The 25,768-nt window shown below is 45.0% G+C and overlaps 1 protein-coding gene across 5 annotated transcripts in view; it reads left to right on the forward strand.

The window, feature by feature from the left end:
* Positions 1-25,768, forward strand: part of LOC142482647 (uncharacterized) — a 141,852-nt gene that overhangs the window by 88,183 nt on the left and 27,901 nt on the right. For all 5 annotated transcript variants that reach the window (XM_075583047.1, XM_075583045.1, XM_075583049.1 and 2 more), the window contains one exon: positions 12,549-12,707. In XM_075583047.1, coding sequence (XP_075439162.1) covers positions 12,549-12,707 — 159 coding nt within the window. The remainder of the gene's footprint in view (positions 1-12,548; positions 12,708-25,768) is intronic.

The raw sequence follows: 25,768 nt of genomic DNA on the forward strand, positions 1-25,768 counted from the left end.
CAGCGCTCTCCCCTCGCTCGGAATAATTAACTGCACGGCAGGGTATTTCAACTTATCTTCTGTGCAATGCAGTACATCTCTCCCACACCATTCCTTTGAACGTATGTCTGGTTTCAATCACATTCCTGCTTGACAGCAGGAATTTACTGCGCATGTGCCTGTAACTTCGCCCACCACTGCTTGCTTGAGTGAATGAAAAAAAAATTTTTATTGTAATTTTTTTTTCTCCACAAGCCTGCAAAAACCATTTTACTGTATTACGATATTCAATTTGTGCTGTACAGCAGCTTTTGTCTGCGACCCTGTGCGTTTGACTGCACATGGTTGATTTGTGTGCTTTTTACGTACTGTATTTGGGGGTGTATTATTATGATGAACTGCCTTTTGAAATTAAAGTATGTCTTTAGCTTTGAACTTCATGCGCCTGTCTTTAATTTTTGGAATCTTGCCATTGTGTTTTGAATCCGTCCATAGCCGAGCTTGAAAGCCTCACTGCGCCTGAGTGTAATCCTTGTTCAGATGGGAGCTATTTAGCTGCTTACTGCGCATGAGTCACCCAACCCCCCCCTCTCCACAGAGTCATTCGACAGACACCTGCACAGAGTCATTCATTTTCTGAAGTTAGTCATTGTGTTTTTAATCCGTCCCTAGCCGTGCGCCTGCGTGTACTCTAAGCCTCTTTGAGATGGGAGCTAGCTGCTTACTGCGCATGAGTCATCCAACCCCCCCCCCCTCTCCACAGAGTCATTCGACAGACACCTCCACAGAGTCATTCATTTTCTGAAGTTAGTCATTGTGTTTTTAATCGGTCCCTAGCCGAGCGTCAATCGCCTCACTGCGCCTGCGTGTACTCTAAGCCTCTTTGAGATGGGAGCTAGCTGATTACTGCACATGACTCGCCCAACCCCCCAAACCCTTTGAGGCTTTGTTTATGGTAACGCTTTGGAAAATCCCTTCTCGAATTTGAAATGTAAATCTGATGTGCACAGCATTGTGAGAATTGAGAGTAAAAAAACCATTAACTGATTCATGTTGTTTTGTCATTCATTCGTATACTGTAGGGGTAGGGGGGGTGTGGTTGTTGTCAATGATTATGATTACCAGGAATGTGAATAAATATTTATTTTATTTCATCAGGAACAAAAAAATACAAATATAAAAATAATCATGAATAATACATAATGCAGTCTTTATTAAGTTCTTCTGGCAATTGGATAAACATTTAGAAAACATTTGTAAAACATGGAGAAACATGAATTATGCACATTTATAAGAATATTATTTAATAATATATATACTGTAATGTATAATATATATATATATATACAGTATACATAGTAATATTATTTTTTCCGTCTTTATCTTGTTCCTCATTCCGTGTACAGTACAGTAGTTCATTGAGAGAGGAGAGGTTTTGTGTACATCAATACTGCTGTTTATATACTGTACATTTTACTGTACAAAACAGATTAGACTGGACACAAAACCCCACCTCCCCCTAGGCCACCCTTTTTATCCTGAAATGACAAGAAAACAAAAAATGAGTGCAGTTATGTGCGTACTGTATTATGGCATTGTGTGATGTGTAGTACTACTGTAGATGGCTGGTGCTGCTTTCTCTGGAAAGAAAAAAATTGAGCAGTTAGTAGGCAGTTACTGTAGTACTGTCAAACTAGTCTACTGTATACTGGAACTACTGTATACTCTGACTACTGTTAAATACTATGTACTGTAACCTGATGGCTGGTGCTGCTCTCTCTGTAAAGAAAAAACTGTAACTACTGTATACTCTGAAAAAATCTGTGCCATACTTACCTGTATCATACTGTACTTACAATACTGCAGCACAGTACTACTTTCCTGATGCTTGCCCATTACGCGCGATCACAATGGGCAACGCAGTGGCAATACGGTCTATATATTTATTGCAGCGTTCCACGGTGAGTACATCGTTCCAAAAACTCATTATGCCTTTCAGCAACTCGTCCTTTTTGGAGGATTTCGCCACTTTCCGGATATGGTCCTTCAGCTGATGCCAGACCATTTCGATCGGATTGAAGTCTGGCGATCTGTCATTGGAAAAAAAGGACAATTAGTTTAAGAGATACAGTACACAGTAAAAACAGTGGGGGGAAAAATGAGACACGGTCTACTGCACTTACTCCGCTGGCGTCTTCACCCAGTTGATACCGCGCTCAAGGATATGCGCTGTTGACGCGGTGTGCTTCGGATCGTTGTCCTGGTAGAAGCGGTGACCATTGAGGAACTCGCGTGTGATGTATTGCACTCAGGGACAATGTTGTCTTGGAAGAAAGCTTTATTCATTATTCCTATAGCAAGAAAAGAAAAGTCCTCAAAAAAACTGCACAATAGTACAGTACAGTGCATACAGTAAGGTTACACTAGTAAAGTACAGTGCATAAGGCTACATTATATTTGATATATTTTACCTTCAAAGATGACAATGCATCCTGGTCCACGCCTAGAGTTGGCACCTCACACATGCAGCTTCACAGGGTGTTTTGACCGCGGCTTCAAAGATATGCAGCCTTTTTTGTGGAATGCAAAGCTTGCAAATCTCTCCAGCGACACAGTAGACTCATCAGTGAAGATGCAATCCTGGAAAGTCTCCCCACTGTCGATCCATGCCTGGGCCTGGACCACTCTTGATTTTGTTTGCGTCCCGTATCATGGGGTACGCTCTGTAATGATAAGGAATAAATAATTTTAGCGGTACAGTACAGTTTGCGAAACAACACTTTTACCTCCTGTACTGTCCAGTACTAACCTCACACATCCATATTTCCATCCAATGCTGCGTCTCATCTTCTTTATGCTGCTCTCGGATACAGTCAGATTGTGCTTTTCCTGCAGAGTGTTTATGACCCTTAATGCACTCTTCTCATCATTCTCCTCACTTATTTTGTCCACCAGAAGAGTTGTCTCCCTACAATGTAAAGAAAATATATTGTTTTATTAATATGCAGCAATATAAAATTTATATATAAATATAAATATACAAAATATATATACTGTTGTAATATAAATATAAATATGCAAAATATATACTGTATACTGTACTGATATAAATATAAATATACAAAATATATATACTGTTGTAATATAAATATACAAAATATATATACTGTTGTAATATAAATATAAATATACAAAATATATATACTGTTTTAATATAAATATAAATATACAAAATATATATACTGTTGTAATATAAATCAACAGAAATAACAAAAATATTTGATTTAAATTAAAATTAATTTTATTTTAAAGTTGTATAAATATACTTACGCGTTAGTTACCCTTGGTGCCCTTTTGCGGTCTCTGTTTTTTCCGTGTGCATGATAGCTCACGGTGGTTGCTGGCACAACAATGCCAGAAGTAGCTAACCAGCGTTGGATAGCAGCAATTCGGTGTCCGCTCGTGTACATGTCCTTAATTCGCATGCTGAGCTCCTTGGAAATCTTTTTAACAGGCATTGCTGCGAGTAGAAAGAAATACAAACACAAGAATGTATATTCGATGTTTAGTCGATGTGTATTCAATGTGCAGTGAATCCACAAAATGGATGGTGTATTTATACGGTAATGACTCACATTACAGTACGCCCACTTTCAACACCTGTACCTGGTCGCCATGCATAAAAGGTTACACACTTTGCATAGCCCACCACTTGATGATCTTTATCTGAACTTGCCCTTGTCCAGATACTGCATTGTGCCACCTGTTTCCATGGATCAACCCCGATTCTACGGACGCAGGAACCCACTCGCCTCTGCCGTGCCTGTCAAGCAGAAAAAGCGTAAGGCAGTTGCCGTTTCCATGCCAAGGCAAAAGCGACAGGCTAAGGCCAATAAAGAAAACCTTCTGCTGACCCCAAAGGCTAAGGGTTTTCATAGACGTCAGCCTTATTATGTCAAGAAGATATACGGTGATGTACTCTCCACGCAAAACGATTGGCAGCCAACCCATCGAACCCGCAGACCACTTCCTCACATACGCTTCGATGACTGCCGCGGCTGTCCCGGAAATCTTCAGCCCGTCTTCTCCACCCCTCGTCCTTGATGCTGCCGCCGCCCTCACAGAAACCCACAGGCCATCTTCTCCAGTTCTATCCGATGACGCTGCCTCTGAAATCCACGGGTCACTTTCTCCTTTGCTCTTAGACGACTCTGCTTCTCGCCCGGAAATCCAAAGGTCACTTTCTCCATCCCTCTTCGACGACGCTGCCGCTTCTCCTCTACCGGATATCCACAGGTCACCTCTTCCACTCTTCTTTGATGTCGCTGCCGCTTCTCTCCATGGAACCCCCATCTCATCCTCCGTTGCACCCATCCACCCAGATGTTCACATGCCATGCACAAGAAGCAGCTCGTTAGACCGGATGCTGAATGGGATAACTGTGGATCTCCCCGGGAATTCTATTGTGCTAGCAAAGATAGATCTGCTTCTGGAGACAATGCTAAATGTGGAGCAACGGATGCTACAAATGGATCAACGGATGATACATATGGATCAACGGATGCAACATATGGATCGACGGATGGATCGACGGATGGAGAAGATAGAGGCTGACATAGCGGGCATACATTATTTGCTCGGTGTTAATGCCCCTTTTTCCCCGACGCTGGAGCAGGGGGGTGACATGGATGTGATGAATGGGACCTTCGACCCCCTTCCATCACCAAGCGCACCCCCTCCACCAGAAGATGTAGTGTACATGTATGCCGTTGAGGAGGACATGACAACCCCGTCAAGACCATGCCAGGAGACTACACGGCGACCAAGACCGGAGGAAAGCTTCCTCCCAGACAACCTACCATCGCCCGTCGCCTCAAGCACACCCGCTCCCAAATGACCTACATTCGCTCGCATCGATACGGTGCCCGACATCACCCTGTGCGATCTGCCACCGGCGCTCAGGCAGAAGTATAGGGTGAAGAGTGCTGGTGCACCCCACAAGTATGCCTTGTTACTTTTTAAGCACCATGTTCCCTACTCGTTGTACTGCGACTGGGCCTTCAAAGTGAACTACGACGGAAATTGCGTAAAAAGGCACTTCCTGCCAATTTAAGACGGAACATTCGGGATAAAATGCGGCGCTTTTATCCAATTACAGATCCTGTAATGAAAGGCGTTCGAGACTGCATTAATGGCGTTTTGCGCCATGCAAGGAAACGGCCATGGACGGACAATGCGGAGGACTTTCTGTAAGACCATTCTGTTGTGCTGAACTGTATTGTACTCTACATGATTTGATGAACAGAAAAAAGACAAGGCGCACAACGCACAACGTGAATTACAGTTTATAAAGTTAATTAAACTAAAGGATAATAAGTTCTGAGTGCATTAATAAATATTAAAACAAGCAATATGTAAGTGGGGTTACCACACAGGGGAACAGCTGGACTCGTCAGACTTTATCCACTTGCAGAAGAGGAGCCGGAGACCCACGATCATCTGACCAGGTAAGTGGGGGGTAGGGGCCCTCTTGGTACGTGAAGGGCACACGCGCTGTTCCTGGATACTAAGAAATTAAGTCCACAGTGTAGATGTATATACACGTCCCAGTACAGTCTCCTCTGCTGCTGCCTTTCCACTGCTCCACGCTGGTAACACGCTGCTGCGCCTCACGGGAAGCCCGATGATGACGTCACTTATTTTTTTCACAGTGCAGAGCTCACCGCAATGTCTAGAGAGTCCGTAGTATTAGCGCACAGTGCCGGATGGCAACCGGGGAGACACACAGTGGATGGGGCAGAGATGGAGTCTCCTCTGCTACTCACTTTCCACAGCTCCACGCCGGTAACACGCTGGTTCGTCTCACGGGACGCTCGCTAGTGACGTCACTAGTTTCTCTCACAGTGCAGAGCTCAATGCAAAGTCTATGGTGACCGCAGTGTTATCGCAAAGTGCCGGATGGCAACCGGGGAGGCACAGAGTGGATGAGGCAGAGATGACTGACACAAGGGACAAGGAGGGAAAGATAAAAATAAAACTATAAAATATAGTTAAAAATGATCTGAAACACACTCCAACGCGTTTCGTAACCAACAGTTACTTCTTCAGGAATAGCACACTCTGATATCTTTTTTAAACGAAACACCTGCAAGTCGACACATTACTGAAGCGCATGCGCATTACAATTCATGAATATCTGCCATCTGGCGGACACGCGAAGAATTGTAACCTATTAAATCCGAACCATTCTCAATAAACGCATCAGCCGCGCATGACCCGTGGCTGGGAACGCAAAATGAACGCGGCATGCGCCAGGTGAAGAGCGTCGCATTCCAGGAAAAAGCCAGGGGAAAATCATATGAATGTAACATAACATATTTGAATAATATAATGTACAAAAATACACAAACCTTGGGAGGGAATTAGATATGCATTCTATCCCTATCTCCCCCGCACACCCCTTTTGTAGCCAGGGGAAGCCCCATCATGTGGAAGAGGAGGGAGGCGCCACCATTCCGCCAAAAACTCATTTTAATATATCAGGAGGGAGGACATAAAATTGGAGGGAGGATATAAAATTGGAGGGAGGACATAAAATGGGAGGGAGGGGGGTGAAAGGGTCGTCTCGTCACCATCTTTTGACTCAGCCAGCTAAATCGGGGAACGGAATCCTCTCTTTGAGGTGAGAAGTCAGGGATTCGTCCAACTTTAGGACCTATCCTCATTAACTTGGGTTGGAGTCCATCCTATCTATATGTAATCCATGGGTCCCATATCTTGTTATGTGTCTCTGTTGTATCTTACGTATGCTGTAAGTTTATCCATTGTCATGACCTCGTTTATCGTTTTTTTAATCGCATTCATGGAAGGAATTTCTGTATTTTTCCAGGCCGCAGCTATTGCACATCTGGCAGTTGTGAGAATTTGGGAGCTAAGCTTACGTTGGTGGTGATCAAGCGATTTGATTGGTCTGGCCAAGAGAAAAGCCAAAGGGTCCGACCTCAAACATCTCCTCGAGCCAATCTTTTATCCTCTACCACAGTTTTGCTATTTTTGGACACGTCCACCAAATATGGATCATATCTCCCACACCTCCACAGCCCCTCCAACACACATCTGGATAACCAGGATAAATCTTGCTTAGTCTTTGTGGGGTCATGTACCATCTAAATATTATCTTATATGCATTTTCCATTGTTCTAGTGCAGATAGATGTTTTGGCGACTCCTTTCCAAATATCTCCCCATTCCTCATTCGAGATTTCCGTTTGCAAATCATGTTCCCACCCCTCCATATATTTAAATTGTATACTTTCACAATCTGACACTAACTCTTTATATATAGGATATGAGGCCTTTCTGAACTTTTTTGTTACTACATAGCTTTTCCCCTGTCCGATCTTCTATATAAAGTGTCTAACTTGGAAGTATCAAAATAGATCTTGTGTGGGGATAGCCAGTGTTTTTACTATATCCTTGAATTCCATTATTTCCCCCTTAACTAAAACATCCCCTATTACTTTTATATCTTTTTTTCCCCCATTGTTTAAAATGATTATTTCCTATTCCAGGAAGGAAATTCAGCCTCCATCATCGTCAGTGCTTCCGATAATTCTGAGAAGATCAGCTTGCGTACATCATGGGCACCTTATAAAAAAAAAAATTGGAACAGTGTAGAAGAATATGTTTTTTTCAATTGATCATACGTTAGTGTTGGGGGACTCCCTTGTTGTCAGCTGATCCACCTCTCGCATTATGATACTTCCTTCCTGTTGTTGAGGATGGTCTCTTCTTGGATTAATGCCAAGACTCTCCATCGGGTCCTCGGCTTCCTCTAGTGTCCGGAATGATAACTGTCTGCCCTCTCGCATTATGATTAGGCAAAAGGGACACCACCATCTATACCAGTTTCCTTAGCTTTTGAGGACCGCGGTTAGCGGTCTCATTTCCCTCCTTCTTTCAATTGTGATACGTGCAAGGTCACTGAAGATCTGAATGGAGACCCCTTCAAATGTAATGTCTGTTCCTCCTCTCTGCCTACAGCCATTCAGGATTAGTTCCTTTGTTGCAAAGTAGTGCATTCTTATAATTACATCCCTGTTCCTGTTCTGGATGTTGCTTCGCGGTGCTAATGCCCTATGACTCCTGTCCATCATTAATGTATCTTCTTTGAGGTCTGGGACTAAAGATCTAACATCCTGTGGATGTATGGCTGTAAGTCCTCCGTTGGAATAGCTTCCGGGATATTCCTGATCCTTAGGTTTTGATGTCTTTCCCTCTTTTCAAGGTCTTCTATGTTGTAGAGAGTAATCAAAGATAACACCTGACCTTAAGACCCGTACTACAAAAATTTTAAAGAGTGGATGGTGTGACTTGAGTTAATGTTCACTGTAGTCAGCTTTTAGAATCACCAGATAGTTAAGAGTGGAATTAGTGGAGTCTCAAATCCCTATTACACTCGTACTCAGTCAGAATATGCTGGCCCCCTAGTGTCTGATCAGGACACTGAAATTTGGACCACTATATGTTAAATGTAAGTTGAAATAGCTAGATATTAGACTTATTTAAAAAAGCTAATACTATAGATCATTGCTATGTGAGGGGTTGTAAAGAACTTTGTGTGAGACCAATCTCCTTATGTAATTCCTTGGTCTGTTCCCAAGGATATTGGATGGTGAATCTCATCTCAAATCTTCAGTCTTCAAAACTTCTTAAGTACTGTATATCCTTTTTTCCTTGGAATTTACTATGTTCTGTCTTGTGTCTTGCGATCTTCTGTCTTATGGACATCTGTAGTGACCAGCACCCCATGGCTCTAACTACCCCCTGAGGCTGGGCTGCTGGGACAGGAAGAGGAAGTGGTGACCCTGGATGATTTGAGACATTTTTAAAGTTAACCTTGTAGAGTACATAAAGGGGAAGGCAATCCTCATTTCTAACTTGTACTGTACAGGAAGAAATCCTCCCTAAGTCTGCTGGTCAGAAAGCGTATCGCACAGCAGGTGCTAATGCCAATTATCGACTATGGAGACATAATATATGGCTCGGCACCCCAAACCCACCTTAGCAAACTTGACACCCTCTACAATTTAATATGCCGTTTTGTTTTCCAATGCAACTAGAACACTCATCACTGCGAAATGCTCAAATAACTAGATTGGTCATCACTTTAGTCTAGGCGCAAAGTTCATCTTTCCTGTCTTACCCAAAATCTTTCTGGGTAAGCTACCCATCTATCTGAACAAGCTCCTCACCCCTACCACATGCAGCACTTATCATCTGAGATCAGACTCCAAAAGACTGTTCATGGTTCCCAGGCTCAACAAAAAAGCCGGCCGCTCCTTCTTTTACCGTGCACCACAAAACTGGAACAACCTACCGGAGACTCTCACAACCACCACCAGTTTAAGTTCTTTCAAAACTAAGGCTGTCTCACATTTTAATCTTGTCTGTAACTGTTACATATGCCTATAATATATATTTTCTTTAACTGTGCATGCAATGTCTTGTATATAATGTATACCCTGTTCACTTAGGTAACTGTATTTGTAACCATGTATTATTTGTGTTAACTCTATGCCCAGGACATACTTGAAAACGAGAGGTAACTCTCAATGTATTACTTCCTGGTAAAACATTTTATAAATAACTGTTAACTTGGTGTGTGGTTTTTTTTTTTTTGCCATATCTTTTTAAATTATTTGATGTTTTTCAGTTATATTAAAGTTTTCTTATTGTTTTTCTAATTAGTTTAAGCATTTACCCATGCTGTATATCAGGCCTGCACAACACGCGGCCTGCACCTGCACTCACTGTGCGGCCCGCGGCGGCTTTCTGCTCTCCCCCTCCCTCCCGAGTCCGCTCTCCCGCGCCACATTGCGAGCCCGCTGTCACCCTCCCCCACGAGCCCGCTCTCCCCCTCTCAGGGTAGCAGCGCGTTCTAGCATTGAGGCACTTCCTGCCTGCTGCTTGCTAGAGCGTGCGTGCAGTCTTGCCTGCTCTGCCGCCGCCGCCTCCTCCACCGCAAGGTAAGGTAAGGTAGGGGAGGGGGGGGGGCAAGATGCTGTGATTTGAACTGCAGGGGGGGGTGATTTGAACTGCGGGGGGGGGGGTGATTTGAACTGCGGGGGGGGTGATTTGAACTGCGGGGGGGGGGTGATTTGAACTGCGGGGGGAGTTGAAATGAACTTCGGGGGGGTGATTTGAACTGCAGGGGGGTGATTTGAACTGCAGGGGGGGTAATTTGAACTGCAGGGGGGAGGTGATTTGAACTGCAGGGGGGAGGTGATTTGAACTGCAGGGGGGGTGAGATTTGAACTGCAGGGGACGGAGTGATTTGAACTGCAAAGGTGGTGATTTGAACTGCAGGGGGGGTGATTTGAACTGCAGGGGGGTGATTGGAGGTGCAGGGGGGGTGATTTTAACTGCAGGGGTATGATTTGAACTGCAGGGGGGGTGATTTGAACTGCAGGGGGGGGGATTTGAAGTGCAGGGGGGATTTGAGGTGCAGGGGGGGATTTGAGGTGCAGGGGGGGTGATTTGAGGTGCAGGGGGGTGATTGGAGGTTCAGGGGGGTGATTGGAGGTGCAGGGGAGGGTCATTGGAGGTGTAGGGGGGGTGATTGGAGGTGCAGGGGGGGTCATTGGAGGGGCAAGGGGGGAGATTGATGTGAGGTGCAGGGGGGGAGAGTGATGTGAGGTGCAGGGGGGAGAATGATGTGAGGTGCACGGGGGGAGAATGATGTGAGCTGCACGGGGGGATGTGTGTGGTGTGCAGGGGGGTATTGTGTGTTTGATGTGGAGGGGGAGTATTATGTGTGTGGGTGAGGGGGAGAGATGGGGGTATGAGAGATAGATGGGGAGTATCGCAAAGGTTGATAGTGAGGGGTTCTGGTGGAGATATGAGGATGATGATGAGGGGTGCTGGTGGAGAGATGATGATGATGATTTTACCCGTGCGGACCAAATTTTTTTTCCTTGGAGCAGTTCGGCTCTTCTCGCTTTACGAGTTGTGCAGGACTGCTGTATATGAATTTTTTCATACTTGTATAATTTTTTCCCCCACAATCTGGTAAAAACACCAAAGCAAATCCAATATCAAAACCACACAAATCAAGTTTTACAAAACCAAATACAAGTCACGAAAATAATTTAGTCCAAAACCAGGACTAGGGTGGAGGTGGAACCCCAGTTCCTGCACTTTTTGTTTGTACCGGAGCATCCTGTTAGAAATGCACCACCACACAGAAAATTCCAAGCTATTTTTTCATAAGATTTGATTTACTAGCTCAATGAATCCCTCTGTTATTTCATCTTTCTGGTAGTACCCACATCTCCACATCAGTAATTTTAAATATGGAGTTGAGGTGATGGTAACAAAATAATCAGAGAAAGTAATTGAAGCAGGTATTAAAAAGTCCTTTCAAATTTTTGTTTCAGATTTAGATAAAAAAATGTATTGTTTGTCGTTTCTTCCTTTAAACAGACCAAAAAGGGATACATTATGCCCAATGTGTCTCACTAACCTGCTCAGTGGTTGCTGTACAATGGTGAGCCTGGAAGGGTATGCCTTTTTGCAGATGACACAAAGATCTGAAACAGTGTTGACACTTTAGGGCGGGTAAACAAAATGATTAATGGTTTAGCTACCTAAAGCATTAGAGGAATGCTGAATGAGTGTGACAACTACAATTTAATGCTAAAAAATACCAAATACTGCACTTGGGTCAAAATACAGGATCAGAATACAGGATAAATCTCATTATAATGTCAACGACTATAAAGGAAAGAGACCTGGGAGTCATTTTGCTATGAGAAAAAGTGTGCCGCCTCCTCAGAGATCCCAAGCGATTAGCCAAGCATTTAAACCACTGTGCATTGCAATTTTGCCTAGTTTTGCTTATTTGCTACAATTTCTAAAATAGCTGGATTTGCTTAATGCTGAAACTCAAATCGGGAATACACACCATGTGCGTGTCCATTTGGAAGAGCACACAGGATGGGAGAGGGAGTGTTAATACACACTGTAGACTAGCCCGATCACACTTCGTCAAAAGTGTGTCTAGTAGTTAAATTAGCAAAAGAGGGGGTTGAGATTGGGTGGTGGTGATGATCATCGTGGTCATTGCAGCGGTGGCACCTGCAAAAGATTATTACTGAATGGAACCAAAGAGAATAGAGTAGTAATTGCTCCTATGAGAACACCAGAAAATGTACTTAACCACTAGTATAAATAGAAACAAAACAGAAAGGCAGGTTTGGCTAACTGGGATCCCACGTTAACGGCAATTGACTTGAACGTCCGTTAACGCAGGGTCGCAGTGTGATGCTCTTCTGCATTGGTGCTTTGTGAATCTCTCCCCGTAGTGCATGGCTTAGAAAAAGAGTTATGATAAAGAGAAATATTTTGAAAAGTTGAGTATGCTCTTTATTCACGTTTTCCGACCAATAAGAACAATATGTTATTTGTACTTGCATGCAATAGTTATTGATCTGTATTATTAATATTTTCACTAACATTAAATGGAGTTCTGGTAAACAATGTAAAACTTGCCCACATATTTTTCTGTAGGAATGGCAACTCAGAGAAGGGGAAAGTAAGAGCCGCACAAAAAGGATTTCCGAACTAACGTCAGGGAAGGAAAAAGAGAGACACCTAGAGCTCACATTGTCACATCTCAAGAGACTCGTACAAGATGAAATGGACAAAGTTTTCACTGCTCAAGAGCAGGTAGAGTGCTGTTGACTATATAACAGTATTGTAACTAAGTGACCTTTTCATTGGTTTAGCACATCTGTCAGTTGTCAGTCCTCATTATTGATTGACTGAACAGGAATATCTCCCAAACCAATGGTTCTCACAGTATATGATTAAAGCAGCCCAAGAATGGACGTGAGGTTTAAGAGAGCCATACAGTATGACTGGCTTTCCTTTTCTCATTCTTTTTTCTTTTGTTGCAAAAACCATATTTCTGTAAGTATTTTTCAATATTTTGTAAACGTTTGGTAAGCTAAGAGCACGGAAACATACATAAGAACATAGAATTTTATGGCAGATAAGAACCGCTTGGCCAACCTAGTCTGCCTATTTACCTATATGTTGTACAAACTTGGACCTCATTAATGTCTTGGCTTTCGTTCATATTTAGGATAGACATGTCTATCCCAAGCATTTTTAACTCCCTTACTGTATAAGCCTCTACTAACCCTGTTGAGAACAGGGCGTGAAATAGCAGTCTGCCATCGCACAATGGCAAACAAACAATAGCAAGTTGCAGCCCAAATGTTCTGCTCAGCTCCCAATTATGTCCAGTGAAAACTGCTCCGGCAAAAACGTCAGTCATATTTGCTTCTGCAGACACACAGCGGTGAGCTGTCAATCACCGCCATGCTTTCCAATTGTGCTCACACCATAAAATGTTGTACATGAGCCACTAACGCGGCTCCACGCTGTGGCACAGAGGGAATGGCGTGAGGAGGGAGGGAAAGGGTACTGTGGAGAGCAAATATACCAGACGGTACATTCTAATTGATTCTGCAAGAATCATAATAATAAAGAAATAATCTGAATTTGTCACGATTTAATACATCCTTTGCAATAGAGTAATTGCATTAGAACACCACATACAGTACCATCTGCCTTATTGACTTCACCAAAATGACTTGTTCACCATTTATCAAGTCATATCAGGTACAGTTTGATCATAAAAGCTGTTGGGAGAGTAAACTGTATACCTGCCTGTCATAGCTGGCAAAGGTGTGTTTGCACCAAGAAGTTGAAATAAATATACAACAATAATATTAGGAGTCGCCCAGCATATTATTTTAATTGATATATTCAGTGGATTCGGCAAACCACTAGCTGGTTGCACCCAAACGACTTATTGAGTACTTTGAAGATACATTTATGAAAGAGTGCGTTCCATCTCTGAACCGTTATGTCACAACTAGTAGGCAATCGGAAAAAAATATCTTACCTCCTGTGAGAGGCTACTCCACAAATAACCAACCCTTTATGTGTACTTTCTCACATTTTCTTGATCCTGCCACCCTCCAGCTTCAAAGCATGACCTCTTATTCTAACACGTCACTTTCTCTGAAATATACTTATTTAGCACCTTACTTTTGTATTATGTCACTGTGTGCTGGGACAGCACTTTGTCAAGCATCTTCTGGTCAGCCAGTCTATGAGGCTTCGGTGCTGTCAGCGCCAACACTGCAGCTCTGACGACCATATTGTTTCCTGGGATCCTTTCCTCACTTATACACACACACATTCACACACGCTCCAGTGGCCATCTTGGTTACTGGAGTTCTGCCTATATAAATTATATAATTATCCTCATGGCAAGATGCCATGCCGAGTTCCCCCTCAACATCCCACCTGCCTATCACTTCCTCTCCACCATCCTTTATATTGCCCTCCCTGCTCCTCCTCCGCCCCCACCAATCCCATCCTTCACAGAAACCTCAAATCTATTGACCCATCCTCCCGTACCTCCTCCACCTCATCACTCTTTACCCCACTCACATAATTTTTCTCTCTCCCACTGAACTCTGCCCTATTCACCCTCAACTCTGCATTATCCTCCTCCCTTGACTCAATCGCACCACTCAAGCCTGTGTGTCCAACCACAAGGCCACCTCACTCATGGCTCAGCTGCCAACTCTAAACACTCAGTCTCTCCCTTTGCACAGCCAATAGATCATAGAAATCTTTCCATTCCACATCCTCACTCGCCACCTTCCAATCCCCCCTCCACCAATACATCTCCACTCTCAAATCATGAAAACCAATATACCATAACACATTATCACCTCATCCATGCCAACTGTTCTCCACCCTAAACAATCTGCTATGACCCTCCCCATTTCTCTCGCCTAAGCCCCCATTCCCTCTCTCAACTACGGTCCTTGCCTCCTACTTACCACAAAAAATTAACAACCTGTGCTTCCTTCCCCACTGTGCCTCCCTCTCTACCCAACACCCCTACCCACTCCGTCCCCTCCCTCTGCTTAACCTCTGATGATGATCTCTGAATCCATAAAATGCTCCCATCCCACCACATCCCATTCTGACCCCATTCCATACTCCCTCATTTCCTCCCACTCCTCTGCCCCTATCTCTCCTCCTTCAACCTTTCCCTATCCAGCGGACATTACCCAGATGCCTTCAACACTGCTGTGGTCATCCCTCTCCTCAAAAAACATCTCTTGACCCTGCTCTCCCCTCCAACTTTCACCATATCTCACTCCTTCCATACTTCTCCAAATTCCTCGAGCACATCGCTGACAACCAACTCTCAACCTTCAGCCACACCCATTCCATTCTTTCCATTGTCCAGTCTGGCTTCCGTTCATCATCCGCTACTGAAACTGCCCTCTTCACCATTCACAACTTTCTCTGCCAAGCTCGTCACTCCAAACTCTCCCCCATTCTCATCTTCCTCAACTTCTCTTCAGCCTTTGGCACAGTCGATCACCTCACTCATCTCCACCCTCACCAACCTTAGCATCACTGACACTGCCCTCTCATGACTCTCATCCTACCTCTCCCACCGCTCCTGTTCCGCCACTTTCAACAATTCATGCACTCCGCCAAACCGTCTCCAAGTGGGCGTCCACAAGGCTACATCCTTGGTCCTCTCCTTTCCTCTCTACATTGCCCCTGTCTTTGAACTCAGCTCCAACTATGGATTTAACATCCATTTTTTCGCAGTCAACATACAAATCTACTTCTCCTTCCCTCTATTCCCACCCGAACTTTGTACCCGTATCTCTGCCTGCCTTTCTGCCATTTCCACCTTGATGTCCTCCCACTTCCTACAAATTATCCCAGCTAAGACTGAAGTTCTCTACTTTCTCCTCCCACCCATCCTCCTCAATCTCCAACATCCCCCCCCTCTCACAATCTCCCCCTCCCCTTCTGCTCGCTACCTTGGAGTCATCTTTGACCCTTCCCTCCTCCTCGCCCAACATATCACCCCCATAACTATGTCAGGGACATATCTAGTTAGCTCTCCCTCTCTTACAGTTCCCTTGTTTGTCCATCAGGTGTGCTGCTGCTCCTGTCTTCTTTGGGAATTCCTCTGCTGTCTTCTCTTGGCTCTGTTTCCTGCCTTCTGTCTTTGATTTGAATTTATAGTTTCCTGTCTTCTGCTTTGCCTTTGCTTTTGTTTGGTGTTCTGGTGACTCTTCCTACCATAGCCTGTTCCCTGATTCTGATTACCTGTTCCATGTATCTGTCTTAGTCCAGTTTACATTAAATGTCCTTAGCTTGTCCAGTCCTGTTCCCTGCGTTCCTGCCCTGTTCCTGTGCCCCAGTCTTGTCCCTGTGTTCCCGTCCTCTTCATGCCTCCTCGCTGATGACCTCTGCCTGCAACCCCGATGCCACCATTCACTGCCTGCCTCTGACCTCTGACCACTGCCCATGACCTGACAGTTCTACTTTGCTGCCTGCCCTGGATCCCTTCATGTGACCCCAACTACGTATTCGCTTACTGCCTGCTTTTCCGGCCTCTGAGGACCATTCTGCACCTGTAGTCCCTGACACACTACCACCTGTCACTACCACCTATACAACATACGAAAAGTATGTCCACTAATTTCCTTTTCCTCGGCAAAACTTTTGAGCCAATCCCTCATCTTCACCCGTCTCTACTACTGTAAATAACTTCTCCTCTGTCTCCCTCTTTACTCCTCTATAACACTCCAACAAATTCAAAACGCTGCAGTCCGTACATTTCTCATTCTCCCACGCTCGGCCCACTATATCCCTCTCCTCTTCCAACTCCTGTAGCTACCCATCCAACAACGTTCGCTATTCAAATACCTCCCCCTTACCTTGCAGCACTTATCTCGCTACATCCCTTCCCGGCCTCTTCACTTCCTGACAGCCACAACCCTTACTCCCACTCATCCCTGTGCCTCCTCTCTATTCTGATCATTTGCCTTACTCGCCCCTCTCTACTGGAACAAGCTTCCCCACCACATCTAATCTGCCCCCTCCCTAACTATCAAAACTCCACTCTTCTCCATCGCATTCCATGATCCCCATTTACCTCCTTTCTCATCCCCTCCCTCACGCCCATGATCTTCCTAAAGTCTCTCTAAAATCCTCCAAAATTGCCAGCGTCACTGATCCAATCGCTTCCACTGTCCATCACCATGCCACCAACAAGACTAAATCCAGAGACCTGACCCTTACCCACCAACCAAGCAAGCTCTCAGTACATCTAACCTATAGCCTAACCATAATGTTTCCACCGCTGCCCAGCACAAAGTCATCTTAACAATTACCCTATGCCCATCACATGAAATGTTCCATATGTAACCCCACCATTATTTTATTAACTAATGTACAGCACCCTGGATAAGGGCACAATATAAATGTTGCATGAAGCTGCCAGAGCTTGATTTCATTATTGTTCCTGTTAGACTCCAGTGTTCCTGTTCGTTTGCACCCAGCCTTGATCGAAGCCTGTGACCCCGACCTTGCACCTCTGCCTGCTACCTTGACCTCCGACCTTGCTCCGTTGCCGCCTGCCTCGATCCAAGCCTGTGACCCGACTACTCTATACTCAATTGAGAACTCAGTCTCACAGTTCAGGTCAATGATTTAATATCCTACCTAAGCCCAGCGGGTTGCTTCCTGTCTTGAGACAAGCATCATTACATTATGGATTTCGGACCAAGACCTACAGCTGGCCCTAATCTCCTCATCTCTGAACACCATTGCCGTCAAACTGGATACCCTCCAAATTTTTCCAATCCTGGCAGCCCCCCACACTCACGGCTCCTCCAGCACTTTGGAAACCCTGTATACCGGCCCCTCTACATAATGGAGGAGATTCTTACACCAGTGCTCCATTCAATTCGAGCTCCACCCGTCCATTTGTACTTCTCATCGGACAAGGGTTGCGTACATCATCTCCTTGCTCTACGACAAGGTCCTGGCATGGGCATCTTTGTTATGGGAGAGATGTTCCCCTGGTAAATGAGACTACCTCCCTCATCCAAGCCTGTTGGAGGGTCTTTGACATCCCAGGATGGGTATCCTCTGCCTCCACGTTGCTTCTCTGGATCCATCAGGGTGCACGCACTGTGGGGCAATATGTTATTGAATTCCGGACCCAAGCTGCCAAGTGGGTTGGAATAACCTAGCTTTAGGGGGGCGTCTTCCGGCGGGGCCTATCAGAGCATCTGAAGGATCAGCTGACTTGCCGAGATATTCCAACCAATTTGGATGATCTCATCGCTCTGTGTATACGCATGGACCTGTGTTTTTGAGAACATCAAACGAAGTGAGAATGATTTCGCAGAACTACCACATCTCTTCCCTCACCCCATTTCCAGTTTGAGGGCACTTCCAGCTGAAGAAGAGCCCATGCAGTTAGCTGGTACAAGGTTGTCTGAAGAGGAGAAGCACAGGAGTGGTATAAACAGTGTCTGTCAGTTCTGCAGGGGTAGGGGATAGGTGCCCAGCTAAGTCGGGAAACACCAGTGCCTCGAGAGTGAGGAGGAATCCTTAGGCATTTCAGTTATTCCTCCTCCAATATCCGTCAACAACTCCGGATTCCTGTCAACATATCATGGGGTACTTCATCACGCATACACTGGCCTTTGTGGACTCTGGTGCTGCTGGCAATCTTATTGACGAATCCTTTGCAGCATCTCATGCCATTCCCTTATGTTTCAAAAAAATTCCTTTAGCAGTAACTGCTGTTGGAGACCACCTTGTTCCAGACACAATTACTCAGGAGACCGTCCCATTGCTCATCTTCGTGGTCATTCTTCACAAAGAATCTATCACCCTTGACGTAATTCGCTCCCAAACCTGCACCACTTTACTGGGATTCCCGTGGTTACAGCAACATAACCCCAGTATTAATTGGGTCACTGGTCAGGTGATGGCATGGGGAAAATTCTGCATTGGGATTTGCTTCCAAGTTCCTCGCAACATTTTGGAGATTCATCACTCTCCTGACAATTCCGAACCCGAGCTCCCTAGTTCTTATCTGGACTACCTCAATGTTTTTGATGAGAAACATGCAGAAGTATTACCCCCACACAGTCCATACAACTGCCCCGTCGATTACCTCCCTGGATCTGTGCCTCCCCATGGCTGTACCGATCCACTCTCTGAGGCCAAAATCAAGTCCATGCACAAGTACATTCAGGAGAGTCTTCATCTGGGCTTGTTCTCCTGCTGGAGTCGGATTATTTTTTGTTGAGAAGAAAGATAGCTCCCTAAGGCCATGTATTGATAATTGGTCCTGAACAAACTTGCCATAAAGAACCGATACCCTCTTCCTTTGATATCTGAACTCTTTGAGTGCCTGCGAGGTGCAACCATTTTTACTAAATTGCACCTACGCAGGGCTTACAATCTCATCCACATTCGGGAATGAGTGGAGTACAGCTTTCAATACGCGGGGTGGCCACTTTGAATACCAGGTCATGCCCTTTGGCTTGAGCAATGCTCATGCAGTATTTCAAGACTTTATTAATGAAATCTTTCGTGACCTCTTGGCTCTCTTTGTCATAATCTACCACGACGATCTACTTATATTCTTCAACTCCGTTGCCGAACACCAGGTACAGGCTAACTACTACAGGTGTTTTATCTGAAATGTTTCTTGTGTGGTAGCCTCTATCGTTGACCAAAATAGACTCTCTTAGCCCTAGCAGCCTTCAAGAAACTCAAAACAGCATTTTCTTCGGCAACTATTCTGATTTATTCCAAACATGCCAGGCCTTTTGTCCATGAGGTTGATGCCTCCGATGTGGTGGTGGAAGCTGTTCTCTTTCAACGTGAAGACTTTCAAGAAAGATTACACTCCTGCGCCTTCTGTTTTAGGAAATATTCTGCTGCACAGAGGAATTATGACATCGGAAACCAAATCGCTATGAAGATGGCACTCGAAGAATGGCACCATCTTTTAGAAGGAATCAGTTCACAAATGACAATCCTCACCAGTCCCAAAAACCTGGAATACATTGAAGGAGAATTGGGGCATGCCAGGCCAGATGGGCTTTGTTCTTCACTCGGTTCAATTTTATAATCTCCTTTTGTCCAGTGTCAAAGAATACTAAGACTGACGCCTTGTCCAGGCAATTCTCTACTGAACAGACCTTAGAGACCAATAAAAACCCATCGTCCCCCCTGCCTGCATCATCTCCTCAATTTAATCTCCCTGTAAGGAATCGGGGGACACGCGCCTCTCAGCGGGTCTCCGTCACCCAGGCTCCCAGTGCGGCCGCTCGTCCCAGACCCCCTCCCCGTCGGCTCCTTACCTCCTCCGGTCTGACGCCATGCCGCTCCTCCGCGGCGCATGCCGCATCCTCCCACACGCGGCCGGGGCGCGCGCACAGGAACCTTACAGGGCGCGCGCACCCGATCCTCTTTGCCGTCCTCCCGCACCGCTGGCTCCGCCTCCCATCAGCTACAGGCTGTCTCCACCACTCACCTGGCTGACTCCCACTCTGGGCACCTGAACCTATCCCTGGGCTTGCTCAGACAGGCCTCCGCTCCACCTCTTACTCTCATTGGTCCTCCTGCATATATAACCCCAGTCTGCCCTCTCCTTCCTCGCTCTGCATAGTTCTTCTGTGGCTTCGGTTGTTCGGTCGTCTATGCCTGGCACTCTTCTGTATTACAGCTCTAGTTCCTGTCCCTGCCCCCGTTGGATACCCTTGGATTTGATCTTGGCTCTCGTTGACTTCGTGTACCTCGCTACTCCCTGGACTCGGCTTTGGACCTTACTACGCTGCTCTCTCCTGTCCCTGACCTACGGCTCTCGGATATCTACCCTGGGACTTCTTTAACCCTTTCCCACCAGGCCCGGCAACACATCATACCACACTCCAGGCACGCCCTCACTGCTGTGGGTGCGTGTTATACCCTTACCCACCTCAGTATTGGGGACTGGCCAGGTCTGCGGGCATTCAAGTGTTACACTCCCCTGTTAAAGAATATTCTTCTAGCACAGTCGTAAGTTCCTGCTCTGGCACCGGTACCTCCTTCAAGACTCCACGTACCCCTATGGGAGGTTCTATGTTGGGGACATCAGTCCAAATTCGTCATTCATCCCGGAGTGATAAAAACGTCTGCATATTTATCGCACATACTGGTGGCCGGAGATACTCAAAGATTTTGTGACCACTTGTGCTCAAAACAAGGTGCCCAGAGCTTTTCCCTGCAGCATACTCCTACCACTGCCAATTCCTGACAGACTTTGGAACCATTTGGCAATGGACTTTATTGTTGAGTTAACGCCTTCTCAAGGTATGATTACAATTCTAGTAGTGGTTGAACACTTCACTAAGCAGGCCCATTTCATTGCCCTGAAAAAATTACCCTCCGCCTCGGAACTCTGGAACATTTTCTTCAGGGAAATCTTCCACTTGCATGGAGTACCTTCAGAGATCATCTCTGACTTGAGATTCCAGTTTGTTTCCACGTTTTTAAGAGAGTTCTGTATGGGAATTTCTTTCCATTTTTCCTCAGCTTACCATCCAAAGTCGAACGGACTAACAGGAAGGACCAACCAGTCATCGGAACAGTTCTTTTGTTGCTTTGTATCTGAACAGCAGGATAATTGGACATAATTGCACCCTTTTGCTGAGTTTCCTTTCAAGAGTCTCCATTCTTCTGTGCCTATGGGTACCATCCTTCCATCCTCAGTCATGGCCTCAGGGGTTCCCGCACTGGACCTCAAGCTCCAGCAACTCCAGGACCTATGGAAACTGGTCCACACCTCTTTCGCTAATGCGGCCGTTTTACTTAAGGTACACGTGGATAAATGCAGGAGACCACCTTCTCCCCTCAAAGTAGGTGATAGTCTGGCTCTCCAGCAGAAATATTCGCCTCAAACTACCCTTGGCCAAGGTTGGTCATAAGATCATCAGGCCTTACAAAATTCTGGAGCAAATTAACCCTGCAGCCTTCAAACCCTAGAGAAACAGGTGCGCAAATCACATCAGGATATGAAAAAGAAATTGAAAACACAAAATAGTGCAATATTGTTTACTCCAACACAATAGCTTCAATGCTGGAAGTTCTATAAAATTTGCACTCACGTGTTTAACGTGAAATGAAAGCGTTGTGGTTATTCAAAGTTACCAACTTATATCTCGAGACAGGTACTCCAGATCCATATAGAGGGGGGAAAATCCATATACAAAAAAGGGAAAGCAAAATAGTATAACACTGTTTTTAATGTTAAAAACACAAAGTATTTCACTTACATAAGTGCCTTTGTTTAAGAGCATTCAGACCACCCTGGGTCATAGGGTCAGACAAGGTATTCACAGCTACAGCATCCGCTCCATGGCCGTCACAGCAGGTACTGGGCTGATTAAAGTTGTCTTCCACTCTAGATGTCATCAACAAGGGCTCCTTAGTGAACACTGGTGTTTTCAATTTCTTTTTCATATCCTGATGTGATTTGCGCACCTGTTTCTCCTTCGTTTGCTGATTGAATTTGGTTTGAATTCTACGTCAGGAGCTGCACTCATTAAGGATAGTATATAATCTGTGTTACGTTTGATTTATTTGTGATATTATTTGCGCTTGTTTTTCTATTTCATTAGCCTTCAAACCCTACATTCAAAATTCCTTCTCTTCCCTCTTCTCCTCCTAGTTCTGTAATAGTGGAAGGTCAATAGGAATTCAAGATTCAACTAATTTTGGACTTGCAGAGCTCTTGTTGCAAATTCCAGCATTTGGTGCATTAGACGGGGTATGCCACAGTGGAAAGATCTTGGGTAGATTCCAAGGATATCCAAGCCCCTTCTATGGTCCGGGTTTTTCACAAAATATTTCCCACCAAATATGCCTTGGTTCGCCCAGTGGTCGCTTCTGAAGGGGGTTCTATGAGGCATTGGTGCAGCTAGCACCCACACTGAATCTCCGACAACCATACTGTTTACTGGCATCCTTTCCTCACTTCTGCCCACACTGATGCAACAGTGGCGATCTTGGTTACTAAAGGCAGAACTTCCTCCAGGAAGCTGCCACAGCATGATTTCATTATTGTTCCTGTTCATTTGCAACCAGCCTTGATCCCAGCCTGTCACCTCTGCCGCCTGCCTTGACCACTGCCTGTGACCCCGACAACTCTATACTTGATTCAGGACTCAGTCTCAAAGGTTTGGTCTTGATTAATTCGCCCTCGACCTTAGGTTGGTCTGGATAATATCCTTCCTCAGCCCTGCGGGTCACTTTCTGAGTTGGAACGAGCATCGTTACACCGCCTTGTCCTGATTGGGCCTCTTGCAGGGGTAGGACAAGCTGTGTGTAATGAAGCACTGTTTTGTCATTAACCACCCCACCTATGCAGAGTTTCTCTACGAGAAAAGCTTTCTTAATCTCCAGAGAAACTTAAAAAGTCAAATGGTTACTTTAAGCATGATTGCATTTGTTTAATGAAGCCAATAACATAGTTATTTAAACAGTTAATTTTTTTTGGTGAGCTAAGAAGTACTGCCCTTTTAAATCCATCTATGAAAACACAAAGCCAGAGTGCTTCTGTTCCATTTGAGCCCTGCTTTAATTGGGTAATATAATAATTCCCAACATCACTTGGTGTTGTTCGTATGTACAGTATATAAAAAAAAATGTAATTGTGGTTCCAAGGCAGAATAACGGGTTCCTCCTGAGCCTGCGAACTGCACACTTGGTAAGGCCCCAAACTGCACGTTAGGCTAAGGCCCCGCTCCCTCCGTCAGCGCTCCCGCACTGCAGACAGGCGGGGTGCTGACAGACACAGACCGCGATATGCGGTCTGTAGGGAGCGGGAGGTGGGCGGGAGTGGGAGGTTTGAGCGGGAGGGGGGCGTGGCTTGAGCGGAGGGACCTGCTACTCTCCCCCCCTCCCTCCCTCCACGGGCTCGGGCTGGCACTCATACACACACGCAGACACACATACACTCAAGCACACACACACAGACACACACACAGACAGAGGCAGGCACTCACGCACTAAGACACACACATATCCACAGACGCAGGCACTCTCTTACACACACACACACACACAAACACACACACGCACGCACTCAGGCACTCATACACATACACACACACACAGAGGCAGGCACTCACGCACTCAGGCACACACATACACAAACACAGATAGGCACTCAGACACACACATACACACACACAGACAGGCAGTCACGCTGCTTTCCCCCCACACTCCTCCCCGCTCCCCGAAGCCTCTCCTCCTCCCGAAGCCTCCCCTCCTCATTGGCTCACAGCCACACCACGTGACGCATCAACGCTAGGAAACACCATTCTCTTGTATCCCGTAGCGGCTGACGCGTCACAGCGTGTAGTGAGCTGTGCAGCCAGGGGGGACCAGGACCGGCTCGGGAGGATTTCCCTGCTGGTGGGGAACTCGCGTGTGGCCACCCGCGCCGCCGGGCGCACCGGGCCCCAGGCCTTAGCATGGGTGGTATAGCTGTCAATGCAGCAGGAGCTTTCTAAGTAGCTCCCCACAATGCTTTGCATCCACAGCATCAAGACATTGTGGGACGTGACCTTGGAAGCTCCCGAAATAATTGACAGCTGTATCACCCATGTTGTCTGCACACAGAGCTGCAGCTTGGGGCCTTACTAAGTGTGCAGCGTGTTCATGAGCTCAGGACACTATACTGCCTGTGATCAGTTAAACAGTTTTGTTTGCAACAGTCTGATGAGTAGGCAATGAGATTGATTAATTAGGGGGTTGTGCAACACATATTTTTCTAGCATGGGGGCGCACTGGGGTATTGCAGAGACCATGTAATGGGAAAATGTAAAGATGAACTTCATGGCAAATTTGTATGTCTGAATTTCAGCTTCAAAGAATTAGATATGGTTTCCTATTTTATGGTACGAAATGGGTAAGTCAAATTGTGTTTTTTATATATATATATATATATATATATATATATATATATATATATATATATATATATATATATATATATATATATACACAGTATAGATGTGTGTGTGTATATATACATACTATATAAATATACTATATATAGTATATTTATACAGTATGTATATATACACACATCTATACTGTATATATATATATATATATATATATATATATATATATATACAGTGTTCGACAAATCACCCAAAAATCTACTCGCCCAACCAAAAAATCTACTCGCCACCTAGTCCCGCCCCTAGTCCCGCCCCCAACCCCGCTTTAAAATAAAATATATAAATAAAATACATTTAATAAATTCCTAGTCAGAACAACATTCGTTTTTGACATAAATGTATTTATTGTAGTACATTATACTACAATTAGTTGTGTGTGTGTGTGTGTGTGTGTGTGTGTGTGTGTGTGTGTGTGTGTGTGTGTGTGTGTGTGTGTGTGTGTGTGTGTGTGTGTGTGTGTGTGTGTGTGTGTCAATGTCGGATCTAGAAATAAAAGCCAGATGTGAATGACTAATTTCCTGAACCCCTTAACCAGTGTCTGGACGTTGGCGCTTCACAGAGTGAGACAGAGAGAGACAGACAGACACAAAATCTAAACATTCACCTAAAGTATACCCAATTAAAACTCTAATTAATTGTAAAACGACCTTTACAGTATATCTATTGGAGTGAGAGTGCGGCCTGCAGTACATAGGGAGAACTAAGAGAAGTCTTAAAGAGCGGTTTTTAGAACATAGGAATAACATCAAAAAAGGACTAATGACACATAGTGTCTCCCGACATTTTTATTTTAAACATAATAAAGATCCAGCAAAATTAATAGTTACAGGGATAGAACATATTGGA

This window comes from Ascaphus truei, chromosome 2 (genome assembly GCF_040206685.1).
Source record: "Ascaphus truei isolate aAscTru1 chromosome 2, aAscTru1.hap1, whole genome shotgun sequence".
Lineage (NCBI taxonomy): Eukaryota > Metazoa > Chordata > Amphibia > Anura > Ascaphidae > Ascaphus > Ascaphus truei.